The sequence below is a fragment of the Mobula hypostoma genome, chromosome X2 (genome assembly GCF_963921235.1).
Source record: "Mobula hypostoma chromosome X2, sMobHyp1.1, whole genome shotgun sequence".
Taxonomy (NCBI): domain Eukaryota; kingdom Metazoa; phylum Chordata; class Chondrichthyes; order Myliobatiformes; family Myliobatidae; genus Mobula; species Mobula hypostoma.
In genome coordinates this window covers 45,984,953-46,002,658 of record NC_086129.1, presented here as the reverse complement: position 1 = coordinate 46,002,658, position 17,706 = coordinate 45,984,953, and the positions used below count along the sequence as shown (strand labels likewise).

General features: G+C 44.8%; 1 protein-coding gene across 1 annotated transcript in view; it reads right to left on the bottom strand.

Annotated features, from left to right (window-relative positions):
- Positions 1 to 17,706, bottom strand: part of dscaml1 (Down syndrome cell adhesion molecule like 1) — a 786,587-nt gene that overhangs the window by 26,772 nt on the left and 742,109 nt on the right. The window contains exons 28-29 of the mRNA XM_063038255.1: positions 11,991 to 12,021; positions 3,445 to 3,563 (exon numbers count right to left, since the gene is read on the bottom strand). Coding sequence (XP_062894325.1) covers positions 3,445 to 3,563; positions 11,991 to 12,021 — 150 coding nt within the window. The remainder of the gene's footprint in view (positions 1 to 3,444; positions 3,564 to 11,990; positions 12,022 to 17,706) is intronic.

Sequence of the window (17,706 nt, the reverse complement as noted above, 5' to 3'; positions counted from 1 at the left end):
GGGGGGGGTGATGTGAGAGGTAGGCTTCTTTACACAGAGAGTGGTAAGTGCATGAAACGAGCTGCCAGGGAGGTGTAGAGGCAGATAGATCAGGGACATTTAAGAGATTCTTAAGTAGGCACGTGGATCATCGAAAAATGGAGGGCTGTGTGGGATGGAAGTGGTAACATTGATCTTAGAGTAGATTACATCACATTGGCGGCAGAAGTGCCTGGACTGTGCTATGATGTTCTATGTTCTATGTCATTTAAAAAAATCATTCCTCTACTAATTTTTCCACTTAACTTATATCTTTGACATTTCCATTAACTTTCCCAAATTCTCTCATTGACCTACAGAATAGGGGCATATTATCTTGGCCATTTGATCTTCTAACCCCACATCCTTTGTGATGGTCTGAAAGTAGATAAGTCACCCGGACCAGATGATCTACACCACAGGGTTCTGAAAGAGGTGGCTGAAGCGATTGTGGAGGCATTAGTAATGATCTTTCAAGAATCACTCGATGCTGCAATGGTTCAGGAAGACTGGAAAATTGTAAATGTCATTCCACTCTTCAAGAAGGGGGAGAGGAAGAAGAAAGGAGACTATAGGCCAGCTAGTCTGACCTCAGTGGTTGGGAAGATGTTGGAGTTGATTGATAAGGATGAGGTCTCAGGGTACTTGGAGACACATGATAAAATAGGCTGTAGTCAGCATGGTTTCCTCAAGGGAAAATCTTGCCTGACAAATCTGGTGGCATTCTTTGAAGAAATAACAAGCAGGATAGACAAAGGAGAATTGGTTGATGTTGTGTACTTGTATTTTCAGAAGGCCTTTGACAAGGTGTTACACACGAGGCTGCTTAACAAGCTACGAGCCCATGGTATTACAGGAGAGATTCTGGCCTGGATAAAGCAGTGGTTATTGGCAGGAGGCAAAGAGTGGGAATAAAGGGAGCCTTTTCTGACTGGCTGCCGGTGATTAGTGGTATTCCACAGGGGTCTGTGTTGGGATTGATTCTTTTCACATTATATATTCATTATTTGGACGATGGAATTGATGGCTTTGCTGCAAAGTTTGCAGACAATATGAAGTTAGTTAGAGAGACAGGTGGTTTTCAGAAAGTAGAGGGTAGACAGATTAGGAGAATAGGCAAAGAAATGACAGAGTTGGGAATTGGGAAGTGTATGGTCATGCATTTTGGTAGAAGAAATGAAAAGGTTGACTATTTTCAAAATGGGGAGAAAATTTAAAAAATGGAGGTGCAAAGGGACTTAGGAGTCCTTATACGGGATTCCCTAAAGGTTAATTTGCAAGTTGAGTCAGTGGTGAGGAAGGCAAGTGTAATGTCAGCACTAATTTCAAGAGGACTAAAATGTAAAAGCAAGGATATAATGTTGAGACTTTATAAAACACTGGCGAGGTCTTACTTAAGAGTATTGTGAGCAGTTTTGGGCCCCTTATTTTTGAAAGGATGTGCTGAAACTGGAGAGTTTCAAAGGAGGTTCATGAAAATGGTTCCAGGATTGAATGGCTTGTCACATGAAGAGTGTTTGATGGCTCTAGACTTGTATTCACTTGAATTCAGAAGAATGAAGGGTGACCTCATTGAAACCTATCGAATGGTGAAAGGCCTTGATAGAGTGGATGTGGAGAGGATGTTTCCTATGGTGGGAGAGTGTAAGACCAGAGGGTACAGTCTCAGAATAGAGGGGCATCCTTTTTGAACGGAGATGAGGAGGTATTTTTTTAGCCAGAGAGTGGTGAATCTGTGGAATTCTTTGCCACAGGCAGCTGTGGAGGCCAAGTCTTTATGTATATTTAAGGCAGAGGCTGATTGATTCTTGACTGGTCAGGGCATGAGGGGATACGCGGAGAAGACAGGAAATTGGGGCTGAGAGGAAAATTTGATCAGCCATGACAAAATGGCAAAGCAGACTCAATGGGCCAAATGGCCTAACTCTGCTCCTATATCTTATGGTCTTATGGTGATGTGGGATAAAAGCAGAGCTCCTGGAGGAAAGACTTGAGGAGCTGTGATCTGTAGACATTTTGTTGAATTGGGCTGTGCTGATCATTTTTAATGGATTGAATGGCTTCTACCTACAACACAACTGCAATTATATATGTTGAGATATGTCACAGATTGACCACAACCACCTTGAAAGATCTGGAGAGGAAGTGGTACATTCCTCTACCTGTTAGAAAGTCATAGAACACCACAGCACAGAAACAAGCCCTTCAGCCCATCTAGTCCGTGCCAAATTATTATTCTGCCTAGTCCCATTGATCTGCACCTACAGGCATAGCCCTCCATCTCCCTCCCATCCAAATTTCTCTTTATTGTTGAAATCAATCCCGCATTCATCACTTAAGCTGGCAGCTCATTCCACATTCTCACCACCCTTTGAGTGAAGAAGTTCCTCCTCAGGTTCCACTTAAATATTTCACCCATAGCCCATGACTTCTAGTTCCAATCCGTGACGGGGTCCTGAATTACCCCTATGAACTGTGCTTTTGAAAAGAGAGAGAGAGAGAGTTATTGAACACCGACATCTTGTTTTTAAGAGAGAGAGAGATGAAGACAGCTTTGGATGATGTTCTGGGTTTTCTGCAGTGTGTTTACATTTGTACAAGGACACTGGTTTCAGTTTCTGTATTCTTACAGAGAGAGAGGGGAGGAGCTGTTTGATGGACAGCTAGTATTCTGCACGGTGAGATAAATAGAAGGTCAGATGATAGACCTACAGACACATGATTTTGGACACTGAATGAGCTTTGTTGTACTCACAGAAAAAGTGGGTTTTGGAGGATCGATCAGGCGGATCGATCGGTGGCTCTCGCAGTGTGAAAAGGGAGTGACCGGTGGGGAGTTGTTTGTGTGACCAACCCTTGCCTGGGTTGATAATTCCACCACAGAAGAATGGTCCTCTTTGTTGTGGTCACAATCGGTGACTTCTAAAGAATTTCAGAGGACAACGGGAAGATCGATGGCGCCAGCTCACCTGAAGACTCAAATCTCTCCGCCTCTCTCTCTCTATCACAACTCAATACCACGAACTGAACTGAACTTTACTCATCATTGTAAGACTATATCTATTTACCCCAAGACTTGAAGAAGCTTGATTTTCATATATTTCCACACACACACACACACACATGTATATATTCATTGCTAACCTGTTTTATATATCTGCATTTATATTACTGTATTGCATAGTTACTAATAAATTCCATTAGTTAATAGCAATACCAGACTCCAAAGTATTTTCTATCTCTGCTGGTTCTTTAACCTGTCATGGGGTATGTGACAAATCTCACCCAAGCTCAGTGGAAAAAGTCTGCTTGTATTGACCTGGACTACACCCCTCATAATTTTGTATACCTACAACAGTAATCTTGTCCCACCTATTACAAGGAGCTTGTTGCAGATTTTGAACTCTAGCACTCTGTACCACCTACCCAGTTGTTTAATTCCCTCCTTGTCCTCTATCAGCAACTGGACTCTTGGGATGTCGATGTGAAGCCGGGGTCCCTGGGGCTGCCCTTTCACCGGAGTATCGAAGCTTCGGTTATTCTTACTGCAATCAGAAAACATTTCACTATTCTATAATTTGAAAAACAAAAATTACTCGGATAAAATGTTTGGCAAGACACATCCAAAAACACTACATGGGAGTGTTATGAAACAAAATCTGATAAATTTAAAGTTAAATATTTGCAAAGTAATAGGATCATAATGAACACCAAGTAATAACATATCCAAGACGTAGATCACAAATATGACCCCTGTAAAGCAATGGAAATTAAATTCCCAACTTACCAGCAATGCTCACAGCACTCGGAATGAGCCTTATTAAATATAAGGACAAAGAACCCTGCATTAAACTAATCTCAGATACAATCCAGCTGCCTTGTGGGCAGCACTAAAATGCACTGACAAAAAAAAGACACAAGACAGCCACCGGTGTCAGTTACCTGCCTCAGCATTATTAGGGTATCAAGGCAGCAAATGCAGCCAGATTTTGAAAATAGGAATCAGTTAATGCTCCTAGTCCAGACCTCTGTGCTTCAACTGTGTGAGCAAGTGGAGGCAGTCAGCACATTTTTGTGCCACAGTCCTGAGGAAACACCAGACAGTGTAGAGGGAGAGAGAGTTTAAAAGAAGCGAGAGGAAGAAGGCAGCAATTTTTTCATGCCACAGCCTCAAAGAGACACATGATACCATAGAGCGACAGAGAATTTAAAAGCAGTGATTGGGTGCAGTTGGCACCTTTTGTTCGCCACAGTCACTCGGAGACACCGGATTGTGAGAGGGCAGTGAGTTTAAGAGAAGCGATTGGGTGCATTTGGCACTTTCTGTGCATCACAGTCGTTCGGAGACACCGGATTGCGGAGAGGGACAGTGAGTTTGAAAAGAAGCGATTGGGAGCATTTGCCACATTTTGTGTGCCACAGTCGCTCGGAGATACCGGATTGCGGAGGGGGACAGTAAGTTTAAAAGAGGCAAGCAGCTGCAGTTGGCACTTTTTGTGCGCCACGTTCGCTAGGAGACACCAGATTGCGCAGAGGGACAGTGAGTTGAAAAGAAGCAAGCAGGTGCAGTCGGCACTTTTTGTGCGCCAATCGCTAGGAGACACTGGATTGCGGAGAGGGACAGTGAGCTTAAAAGAAGCAAGCAGCTGCAATTGGCACTTGCTGTGCGCCACGTTCGCTAGGAGACACCAGATTGCGCAGAGGGACAGTGAGTTTAAAAGCAGCGATTGGGTGCAGTCGGCATTTTTTGTGCGCCACAGTTGCGAGGAGACAACGGATTGCAGAGATGGACTGTGAGTTTAAAAGCAGCGATTGGGTGCAGTTGGTATTTTTTGTGCGCCACTGTTGCGAGGAGACACCAGATTGTGGAAGGGGACAGTGAGTTTAAAAGGAGCGATCAGGTGAAGTTGCCACATTTTGTGCGCCACAGTCGCGAGGATACACCAAATTACGGAGAGGGACAGTAAGTTTAAGAGAAACAATCGGGTGCAGTTGGCACTTTCTGTGCGCCTGTCGCTAGGAGACACCGGATTGCGCAGAGGGACAGTGAGTTTAAAAGCAGCGATCGGGTGCAGTTGGCATTTTTGTGCACCACAGTTGCGAGGAGACAACGGATTGCAGAGATGGACTGTCAGTTTAAAAGCAGCGATTGGGTGCAGTTGGCATTTTTTGTGCGCCACTGTTGCGAGGAGACACCAGATTGTGGAAGGGGACAGTGAGTTTAAAAGGAGCGATCAGGTGAAGTTGCCACATTTTGTGCGCCACAGTCGCGAGGATACACCAAATTACGGAGAGGGACAGTAAGTTTAAGAGAAACAATCGGGTGCAGTTGGCACTTTCTGTGCGCCTGTCGCTAGGAGACACCGGATTGCGCAGAGGGACAGTGAGTTTAAAAGCAGCGATTGGGTGCAGTTGGCATTTTTTGTGCGCCACAGTCGCTCGTAGACACCGGATTACAGAGAGGGACAGTGAGTTTAAAAGAAGCAAGCAGGTGCAGTCGGCACTTTCTGTGCATCACAGTCGCTCGGAGACACCGAATTGCGGAGAGGGACAGTGAGTTTAAAAGAAGCAAGCAGGTGCAGTTGGCATTTTTGTGCGCCAGTCACTAGGAGACACCGGATTGCGGAGAGGGACAGTGAGTTGAAAAGAAGCGATCGGGTGCATTTGGCACTTTCTGTGCCCACAGTCCAGAGGAGTCAGCGGATTGCAGAGAAGGACAGTGAGTTTAAAAGAAACGATCTGGGGTAGTTAGCAATTTGACATATCACTGTTTCCAATGAGAATTTAGATTGCGTTCAGTGAAAGAGTTTATAAGAAGCAACTGGGGGCAGTTGGCACTTCTTGTGTGCCACAGTCCCAAGGAAGCAATAGATTGCGGAGAGAGAAAGAGTGAGTTTCAAGGAAGCAAATGGAAGCAGTCAACACTTGATTCGTATCACATTCCCTAGGTGCCACCAGATTGCGTAGTGGGAGAGAGAGTTTAAAAGAAACGAGTGTGGCAGTTGTCACCTCTTGCGCGACACTGTCCCGAGGAGACACTGAATTGTGTAGAGGGATGGAGTATTTAAAAGAAGCGAGCGGAGGCAGTTGGCATTTCTTGCGCGACACTGTCCCAAGGAGCCACACGAACTGCGTAAAGGGAGGGAAAGTTTAAATGAAACGATTGGGGATAGGTAGCACATTTTGCGCTATTAGTCCTGAGAATACACTAGATTGAGTAGAGGGAGAAAGAATTTAAAAGAAGCGAGCGGGGCAGTCAGCAGTTTTTGCGCACCACAGTCCCGAGGAGACATCAAATTGCAGAGAGTGAAAACGTTTAAAAGAAGTGAGCGGAGGCAGTCGGCACATTTTCCGCGCCACACTCCAGTGGAGATATCGGATTGCGTAAAGGAGGGGAGACCTCCAAAGAAGCAAATGGGAGCAGTCGGTACTTTTTTTTTTCGTACTGCAGTTCCTCGGTGGCACCAGATTGCGCAGAGGGAGAAAGGGTTTAAAAGAAGCTAGTGGGGGGAGGGGGCAGTTGGCACTTCTTGTGCGACACTGTCCCGAAGAGACACCGAAATGCGTAGAGGGACGGAGAGTTTAAAAGAAGCGGCAGCTGGCACAGTTTAGTCCCGAGGAGACACCGGATTGTGTCAAGGGAGAAAGTTTAAAAGAAGTGAGCGGGGGCAGTTGGCACTTTCTTTTGCACACCACAGTCCCGACGAGTCATCGGATTGCAGTGGGAGTGAGGCAGAGTTTGAGAGAAGTGAACAGGAGCAATCGGCTCATTTTGCGCACCGCAGTCCCGAGCAGACACTGGTTTGCGTAGAGGGAAAGAACTACAAGAAGCCAGCAGTGGCGGTCAGCAATTTTTGCACGCCACAGTATCAAGAAGCTCCGGTTTACGTAGATGGACGGAGAGGTTAAAGCAAGCGAGCGGGGGCAGTCAGCATATTTTGCATGCCACGGTTTTCCGAGGAGACACAAGATTGAGTATACGGAGGGACAATTTAAAGGAAGTGTGCGGGGACAGTTGGCAGATCTTACGTGCCACAGTTCCCGAGGATATACCGGGTTGCGCAGAAGAAGGGAGGGTTTCAAATAGGCGAGTCGGGACAGTCGGCACTTGTTTTTGCACTACAGCCGCGAGGAGACACCTGATTGCGTAGAGGGGAGACAGTTTAAAAGAAACGAGTGGTTGCAGTTGGCACTTTTTGTGCTCCACAGTTCCCAAGGAGACACTGAATTGCGCAGAGATAGATAGATGGAGAGAAAAAGTTTAAAAGAAGCGAGTGGTTGCAGTTGGCACTTTTTGCGCACCACAATTCCCATGAGACGTAGGATTGTGCAGAGAGACAGAGACATTAAAAGAAGCAAGTGCAGGCAATTGGCATTTTTTTGCACACCACAATACCGAGTAGACAGCAGACTGCGTAGAGGGACAGTGAGTTTAAAAGAAGCAAGTGGAGGCGGTCGGCACATTTTACTCACCACAGTTTCCAGGAGACATCGGATTGCGTAGGGGGACAGAGACTTTAAAAGAAGAGAGTGGGGGCAAACGGCACTGGATTGTGTGGAAGGGAGCGAGAGTTTAAAAGAAGCAAGCGGAGGCAGTCGGCATATTTTGCGCACCACAGTCCCAAGGAGACATCGGATTTTATAGATGGGGGAGAGAGTTTAAAAGAAGTTAGCGGCCAGCACCTTTGCGCACCACAGTCCCAAGGACACACCAAACTACGTAAAGGAATAGAGAGTACCTTAAAAGAAGCGTCTAGGAGCAGCCGGCACTTATTACGCGCCATTGTCCCGAGGAGGCATCGGGTTGCGTAGAGGGAGAGATAGGTTAAAAGAAGCGAGCGGGAGTAGTCGGCACATTTTGCGTGGCACAGTCTAGATGAGACACCAGATTGGGTAGAGGGAGACAGTGAGTTTTTAAAAAATGCAAGCGGGGCAGTCAGCACCGTTTGCGCAAAATTTCCGAGGAGACACTGGATTGTGTAGAGGGAGAGGATTTTAAAAGAAGCAGAGACAGTTCGTACATATTGCACACTACAGTTCCCACGGAGACACAGGATTATGTATACGGATAGAGAGTTTAGTCAGTAGGGGCAGTCGGCACTTTCTATGTGCCAATCTCCCCAGGAAAGACCAGATTGTGTAGAGGGAGAGAGAGTTTAAAAGGAGCGAGCATGCTAGTCAGCACTTTTTTTGCGCCACAGTTCCCGAAGAGACATTGGATTGTGTACCATTAGGCACTTGGCAATATAAGTTAGGTTTAAGCAGAGCGGCCATTGTGTGAGTGGGTTGTTAAGGCTTTGATTCATCGAGGCTTTGGTGAAGAGAGGCAGAGGCTGTAGGTATATTGTTTCACTGTATTAAGAAGTTGTAGCTGGAAATGGATACACTCCTGATCACTTGGTATGCTGAGAGTTGATAGACAGGGCCAATGACATGGGTAGGAAGAGTGACAAGGTTCTGCAAACTGAGTTCAGGGAATTAGGTGTTAAGCTAAAGGGCAGGACCTTCAGGGTTGCTACCCATGCCATGTGCTAGTGAGGCCAGAAATGGGAAGATTATACAGTTTAACATTTGTCTATGGAGTTGGTGTAGGAAGGTGGGTTTCAGACTTTTGGATCATTGGCCTCTCTTCCAGGGAAGGTGGGACTTGTACAGAAGGAACGGTTTTCTACTGATCTGGAGGGAGACTAATATCCCAGTGGGAAAGTTTGCTAGTGCTGCATGGTGGGGTTGAAACTAGAGTTGCAGGGGGATGGGAACCAGAACACCAGAACAGATGGGAGAGAGATGTTGTTAAGCCTACATACAAAGTCAGGAATCAAAAGGTTGAGCATGGTGGGACTAATGTCCCGAACTGCATACAGTTCAATGCAAGGAGTATCATAGGAAAGGCATGGATCAGCAAGTGGAATTATTACATTGTAGCCATTTGTGAGACTTGGTTGCAGGAGGGACAGGACTGGTAGCTCAATGTTTCGGGATTCCATTGTCTTAGATGTGATAGAGCGGGAGGGATTAAAGTTATAGGATTGGTATTACCAATCAGAGAAAATGTCATGGCAGTGCTCAGTTAGGACAGACTGGAGAGCCTGTCTATTGAGGCCTTATGGGTAGAACTGAAGAATAAGAAAGGTATGTGCATGTTAATGGGATTATATTACAGACCACTCTACAGTCCACGGGATTTGGAGGAGCAAATTTGCAGGGAGATCACAGATTGTTGAAAGAAACACAAGGTTGTTATAGTAGGTGATTTTAACTTTCCACATATTGACTAGGAATCCCATTCTGTAAAAGGGCTGGTTGGGAAAGAGTTTGTCAAATGTGCTCAGGAGAGCTTCCTTAATCAGTACATAGAAGTTCCAACTAGAGAGAGTGCAATACTAGATCTCTTATTAAGGAATGAGACAGGGCAGGTGACAGAAGTTTGTGTAGAGAAACACTTTGCATCTCGTGATTATAATGCCATTAGTTTCAAGGTAGTTATGGAAAAGGATAGGTCTGGTACTCAGGTTGAGATTCTAAATTGGAGAAAGGCCAATTTTGATGGTATCAGAAAAGATTTGGCAAGTGTGGATTGGGACAGGCTGTTTTCTGACAAAGGTGTACTTGGTAAATGGGAGGCCTTTAACAGTAAAATTTTGAGAGTACAGAGTTTGTATGTTCCTGTCATAATATAAGACAAGGATAACAAGCTTAGGGAACCTTGGTTTTCAATAGATATTGAGACCCCGGTTAAGAAAAAGGAGGAGGTGCATAGCAGGTATAGGCTGGTAGGGACAAATGAGGAGTATAAGATATGCAGGAAAACACTTAAGAAAGAAATCAGGCGGGGTAAAGGAAGGCACAAAGTTGCCATAGCAGACAAGGTGAAGGAGAATCCCAAGGGATTCCACAGATTTGTTAAGAGCAGAAGGATTGCAAGGGACAAAATTGGTCCGCTGGAAGGTCAGAATGGTAATCCATGTGTGGAGCCAAAAGAGATGGGGGAGATCGGAAATGGATTTTTTGCATCTGTATTTACTCAGGAGATGGACAGAGTGTACAGAAGTGAGGCAAAGCAGCATCAACTTCATGGACCCCGCACAGATTACGGAGGAGGAGGTGTTTCCTGTCTTGAGGCAAATTAGGGTGGATGAATCCCCAGGGCCAGACAAGGTGTTCCATCAGACCCTGTGGGAGGAAAGTGCAGATATTACAGGGACCCTAGCAGAGAGATTTAAAACATCTTTCACCACGGATTGGGTACCGGAGGATTGGAGGATAGGTAATGTTGTTCTGTTGTTTAAGAAGAGTAAACCAGGAAACTATAGGCCAGTGAGCCTGAAATCAGTAGGGGGAAAGTTATTAGAAGGTATTCTATGGGACCAGATATGTATGCATTTGGATAGACAGGGACTGCTTAGGAATAGTCAGCATGGCTTTGTACATGGTAAGTCATGTCTAACCAATCTTATAGAGTTATTTGAGGAAGTTACCAAGAAAGTTGATGAAGGCAAAGCAGTGGATGTAAGGCATTTGACAAGATCCCGCATGGGCGGTTGATCAAGAAAGTGCAGTTGTTCCAGATGAGGTAGTCAATTGGATTAAATATTGGCTTTGGCGGAGAAGCCAGAGAGTGATAGCAGATAGTTGCCTCTCTGACTGGAGGCTTGTCTCTTGTGGTGTGCCGCAGCAATCAGTGTTCCAGGAGTGTTGTTGTTCGTCATCTATCTGAATGATACTGTGGTTAATGGGATCAGCAAATTTGCGGATGGTCATAAGATTGGGGGTGTAGTGGATAGCAAGGAAAACTATCGAAGCTTGCAGAGGGATCTGGACCAGCTGGAACAATGCGCTGAAAAATGGCAGATGGAATTTAAGTGTGAGATGGAAGGACCAGACAGGGTAGGTCTTACACAGTGAGCAGTAAGGCACTGAGGAATGTAATAGAACAAAGAAATCTGGGAATACAGGTCCATAATTCATTGAAAGTGGCGTCACTGGGAGATAGGGTTGCAAAGAAAGCTTTTGGCACATTGGCCTTCATAAATCAAAGTACTGAGTACAGGAGATGGGATGTTATGTTGAATTTGTGTAAGACATTGGTGAGGCCTAATTTGGAGTACTGTGTGCAGCTTTGGTTGTCTACTTACAGAAAAGTTATAAATAATATTGAAAGAGTACAGAGAAAATTTACAAGGATGTTGTCGGGTCTGGAGGACATGAGTTCTATGGAAAGATTGAATAAGTTAGGACTGTATTCCTTGGAATGTAGATTTGGGTGAATTATACAAAAATTATGAGGGATATAGATAAGGTAAATACAAGCAGGCTTTTACTACTAAGGTTGGGTGGGACTACAACCAGAGGTCATAGGTTAAGGGTGAAAGGTGAAAAGTTTAAGGGGAACAGGAGGGGAAATCTCTTCACTCCGAGGGTTGTGAGAATGTGGAACGAGCTGCCAGCAAAAGTGACACATGCAAGCTTGATTTCAACATTGAAAAGAAGTTTGGATAGGTACATGGATGGTAGGAGTATGGAGAGCTATGGTCCCCGTGCAGGTTGATGGGAGTAGGCAGTTTAAATCACTCGGCACGGACTAGGTGGGCAGGACTGCCTGTTTTTGTGCTGTACTTTTCTATTGCTCTGTATTGAGAGCACACGGTCAGGGTGGGGCATGACCATGTGGAGGGTCAGAGTATGGAAAGTCAGGGTAGCCAGTGACCTAGAGTGTCAAGAAACTGGGAGCAGAGGGCCTGGGTAAGGTGTGATGGTCAGTGTGAGGCATGACAGTGTGGAGAGTCAGGGTGGCCAGTGACCAGGAGTGGAGACTGGAATTTGGAGAGACTGGGAGCAGAGGGTCTAGGTGAGGTGTGATGGTGCAGAGGGCTGAATTGAACAGCCTTGGGGTGAAACTGCTCCGTGTATTGGTTGGAATGCGGAGGTCCTACATCGGAACAGTTCAGTCTGCCACATTCGAGAGATCTTACCTAATCAGCATTTCTGCCAAGCTCTTCGCATCTGAAATATCAAAACAAAACAATTAATTTTCATAAGCACAAGGGATTTCTGTAGATTTCATCAGGATTGGAAAGGAAGGGCTTCAGGCAACTGTTTATTCCCATCCATAATGTTGCCTGACTTGCTGAGTTGCTCCAGCATTTTCTGCAATTTGCTTACAATTAGGTTCAGGCAACCAGCACAAAGAGGCGAGATTTTCTCTCCGCCTTCTGTACAAAGCCGTAGGAGAGCTGTGCCCCAGTGCTCCACAATTTGAACAGTGACCCAAGCAAGTGGTAGAATGATCGCATAGTAGTTAGCACAATGCTGTACAGTACCAGAGACCCAGGTTCAATACCTACTACCTGTAAGGGGCTTGCTCGTTATCCCTATGACCGTGTGGGTTTCCTCCGGGTGCTCCAGTTTCCTCCCACAGTTCAAAAGGCATACCGGTTAGTAGGCTAATTGGTCATTGTAAATTGTCCTGTGATTAGGCTAGGGTTGTTGGGTAGTGTGGCTCAAAGGGCCAGAAAGTTCCATTCTGCACTGTATCTCAATAAAATAAAAGATGAAAAGATTAATTGTCTGCAGTGATTGGCAAGGTTGAGTGACAGATTCCTCTCAAAAGTGCCAAGCGGCGAACTGCTTGTCTGACTTCTCCCGGCCATACATTGTGACTTTTAAATCATTTGCATTTCCTCAGACATCAGCAGTTCTCTAACATCACATCTTGCCTGCCACTCGCCTTAGAGCATCCCAATTTTCCTTCTGCATTCGTAAAAGCATTCGTAACAAGGTGGATGAATTGAATGTGCAGATAGTTATTAATGAATATGATATAGTTGGGATCACAGAGATATGGCTTCAGGGTGACCGAGGATGGGAGCTCAACATTCAGGGACATTCAATATTCAGGAGGGATAGACATGAAAGAAAAGGAGGTGGGGTGGCGTTGCTGGATAGAGAGGAGATTAATGCAATAGAAAGGAAGGACATTAGCCGGGAGGATGTGGAATCGATATGGGTAGAGCTGCATAACACTAAGGGGCAGTAAACGCTGGTGGGAGTTGTGTACAGGCCACCTAACAGTAGTAGTGAGGTTGGGGATGGCATTAAACAGGAAATTAGAAATGTGTGCAATAAAGGAACGGCAGTTATAATGGGTGACTTCAATCTACATGTAGATTGGGTGAACCAAATTGGTAAGGGTGCTGAGGATGAGGATTTCTTGGAATGTATGCGGGATGGTTTTTTAAACCAACATGTCGAGGAACCAACTAGAGAGCAGGCTATTCTGGACTGGGTTTTGAGCAATGAGGAAGGGTTAGTTAGCAATCTTGTCGTGCAAGGCCCCTTGGGTAAGAGTGACCATAATATGGTGAAATTCTTCATTAAGATGGAGAGTGATATAGTTAATTCAGAAACAAAGGTTCTGAACTTAAAGAAGGGTAACTTTGAAGGTATGAGACGTGAATTAGCTAAGATAGACTGGCAAATGATACTTAAAACGGTTGACGGGGGATATGCAATGGCAAGCATTTAAAGATCGCATGGATGAACTACAACAATTGTTCATCCCAGTTTGGAAAAAGAATAAACCAGGGAAGGTAGTGCACCCGTGGCTGACAAGAGAAATTAGGGATAGTATCAATTCCAAAGAAGAAGCATACAAATTAGCCAGAGAAAGTGGCTCACCTGAGGACTGGGAGAAATTCAGAGTTCAGCAGAGGAGGACAGAGGGCTTAATTAGGAAAGGGAGAAAAGATTATGAGAGAAAGCTGGCAGGGAACATAAAAACTGACTGTAAAAGCTTTTATAGATATGTGAAAAGAAAAAGATTGGTTAAGACAAATGTAGGTCCCTTACAGTCAGAAACAGGTGAATTGATCATGGGGAACAAGGACATGGCTGACCAATTGAATAACTACTTTGGTTCTGTCTTCACTAAGGAGGACATAAATAATCTTCCGGAAATAGTAGGGGACCGAGGGTCTAGTGAGATGGAGGAACTGAGGGAAATACATGTTAGTAGGGAAGTGGTGTTAGGTAAATTGAAGGGATTGAAGGCAGATAAATCCCCAGGGCCAGATGGTCTGCATCCTAGAGTGCTTAAGGAAGTAGCCCAAGAAATAGTGGATGCATTAGTGATACTTTTTCAAAACTCTTTAGATTCTGGATTAGTTCCTGAGAATTGGAGGGTGGCTAATGTAACCCCACTTTTTAAAAAAGGAGGGAGAGAGAAACCGGGGAATTATAGACCGGTGAGCCTGACATCGGTGGTGGAGAAAATGCCAGAGTCAGTTATCAAAGATGTGATAACAGCACATTCGGAAGGCGGTGAATTCATCGGACAAAGTCAGCATGGATTTGTGAAAGGAAAATCATGTCTGACGAATCTCATAGAGTTTTTTGAGGATGTAACTAGTAGAGTGGATAGGGGAGAACCAGTGGATGTGGTATATTTGGATTTTCCAAAGGCTTTTGACAAGGTCCCACACAGGAGATTAGTGTGCAAACTTAAAGCACACGGTATTGGGGGTAAGGTATTGATGTGGATAGCGAATTGGTTAGCAGACAGGAAGCAAAGAATGGGAATAAACGGGACCTTTTCAGAATGGCAGGCAGTGACTAGTGGGGTACCGCAAGGCTCAGTGCTGGGACCCCAGTTGTTTACAATATATATTAATGACTTAGACGATGGAATTAAATGCAGCATCTCCAAGTTTGTGGATGACACGAAGCTGGGCAGCAGTGTTAGCTGTGAGGAGGATGCTAAGAGGATGCAGGGTGACTTGGATAGGTTAGGTGAGTAGGCAAATTCATGGCAGATGCAATTTAATGTGGATAAATGTGAGGTTATCCACTTTGGTGGCAAAAACAGGAAAACAGATTATTATCTGAATGGTGGCCAATTAGGAAAAGGGGAGATACAATGAGACCTGGGTGTCATTGTACACCAGTCATTGAAAGTGGGCATGCAGGTACAGCAGGCGGTGAAAAAGGCGAATGGTATGCTGGCATTCATGGCAAGAGGATTCGAGTACAGGAGCAGGGAGGTTAACTGCAGTTGTACAAGGGCTTGGTGAGACCACACCTGGAGTCTTGTGTGCAGTTTTGGTCCCCTAATCTTAGGAAAGACATTCTTGCCATAGAGAGGGTACAGAGAAGGTTCACCAGATTTGTTCCTGGGATGGCAGGACTTTCATATGATGAAAGACTGGATCGACTAGGCTTATACTCTCTGGAATTTGGAAGATTGAGGGGGGATCTGATTGAAACGTATAAAATTCTAAAGGGATTGGACAGGCTAGATGCAGGAGGATTGTTCCCGATGTTGGGGAAGTCCAGAATGAGGGGTCACAGTTTGAGGATAAAGGGGAATCCTTTTAGGACGGAGATTAGGAAAAACTTCTTCACACAGAGAGTGGTGATCTGTGGAATTCTCTGCCACAGGAAACAGTTGAGGCCAGTTCATTGGCTATATTTAAGAGGGAGTTAGATATGGTCCTTGTGGCTAAAGGGATCAGGGGGTATGGAGGGAAGGCAGGTACAGGGTTCTGAGTTAGATGATCAGCCATGATCGTAATGAATGGCGGTGCAGGCTCGAAGGGCCGAAAGGCCTACTCCTGCACCTATTTTCTATGTTTCTGGTCCAGCGAGGTGTGCACATAGCAGGTATTTAATGTGAACAATGTGATTCAAAGTTTGGGAGTTGTGGTTAGGAGGAGTGTCGGGGGGAGAGAGAGGGAGGGAGAGTGAGAGAGAATGAGAGGGAGAGGTGGCGAGAGAGGACAGAGTAAGTCTGAGAGATGTGGAGAGAGAGAGAGAGCCACTGCTGATACATCAGATTGGAAGAACTGGGCACCAGTTTATGACTGATTGAAAGAAACCAAGTGAGCAACTTGCAGGAAGCTACTAAAATGGGGAATTCAGACCACTGCTGCTGACCTAGGCTATCCAGCTTAATCCTAATTTCCATCTCTTCCTCTATAGCAAGGATGAGCAGAGGGCTTCTGCATCCACTATCCTTTCAGCCAGTGACACACAAACCCCTGAACAAAAAAAAATGCTTAACTTCATCTCAGTTCCTTCTAATGATTACTGTAAATCTCTGCTCTCCTTGCTTACTGACCTCTGGATAAGGGAACACAGTTTTCCCTTTTCATTCCATCTCGATCTCTCATTATTTGACATGCCTCAATAAATAATCAGCCAATTTCTCATTTACAAAGAAACTGACATCAGATTAACCAACATTTCCCTGCAGTTAAAATTCGCCAGTTTTATAGAACTTCTAGTAATCTTCCTCTGAACCCTCTTTCCTGTATCCCCAACTCTCTACAGTGGCCAGGTCCACATAGGGTGCAGCAATAGTACTGCTAATGAGCTGTACTGTCCCAGCAAGATCTCATTACTCTTACATTCTGTCTTAACCTGTAAAGTGTATATTCTAGTCATCATCAAGAATATAAGAACTTTGTTGGCTATAAATGTATCCAGTCTTCTTTTGCTAAAGGCACTGAGAGATTTTATTCCTGTTTCTTGAAAATTGAATAAATGGCACTAGGTGGAAATAATAGAAACATAGAAAATAGGTGCAGGAGTAGGCCATTCGGCCCTTCGAGCCTGCACCGCCATTTATTATGATCATGGCTGATCATCCAACTCAGAACCCTGCACCAGCCTTCCCTCCATACCCCCTGATCCCTTTAGCCACAAGGGCCATATCTAACTCCCTCTTAAATATAGCCAATGAACTGGCCTCAACTGTTTGCTGTGGCAGAGAATTCCACAGATTCACCACTCTCTGTGTGAAGAAGTTTTTCCTAATCTCGGTCCTAAAAGGCTTCCCCTCTATCCTCAAACTGTGGCAGGTTTTAGCTGCAGGCAATTGCTGAGGTTGATGTAAACCCTGGGATTGCTGAGATCTGAAAGTTAACAGGAGCAAGTACAGTTTTGTGCTATTACACGGGCCAATCTTTGGTCAGATGACTGTTCAATGCTATTCATGACCAAGCAGCTTTTTTGTTTGCCAACAATACATCGTCTTAAAGGAGCCATTCCACCAGCGTCAGAGTACTCAGGCTTCAATGAGTGTACCATATTACAAGATGCACTGTAACAAAATGCCAGGCTTTCTTTCTCAACACTTTCCAAACCCAAGATCAACCACTTGGAAGGACAAGGACAAAAGTACACCAATACATGTGAATTCCTCTCCAAGTCAGAAACCATCCTGAATGGATTGTTGTACTTTCTCCCCATGGTTTCCTCCAGGTGCTCTGGTTGCCACCAGCACATTGCAAAACAGTGACTACAACGAACATTTTACTCCATGATTCAATGTACATGTGACAAATAAAGCTAATCTTTATAATCTTTAACAGCCAACTATTTTAAATGCTATTGAATTGAGGTTTTGAATCCATATGCCATTATTTAGATTTTTCCTATTATCCTTTGGTGTGTGGGAACTTGAGGGAAGTGTTCTCCTCTCAGATGAACTGTGGATTGCTAACATATCACAGAAGACTTCTTCTTACCCATCTCAGTTATATGTCTCAGCTTACCTTCCAGTAAAATTCCAGCAGCATCTACAGTGTCAACCAAAGGTGTTACTGCCTTCTTTAAATGAATTTTTTACAATTGCAATACCCTGCTGGACATTAAGAACTTAAAGTAATACTGTCTACCCCATTAGTGAGT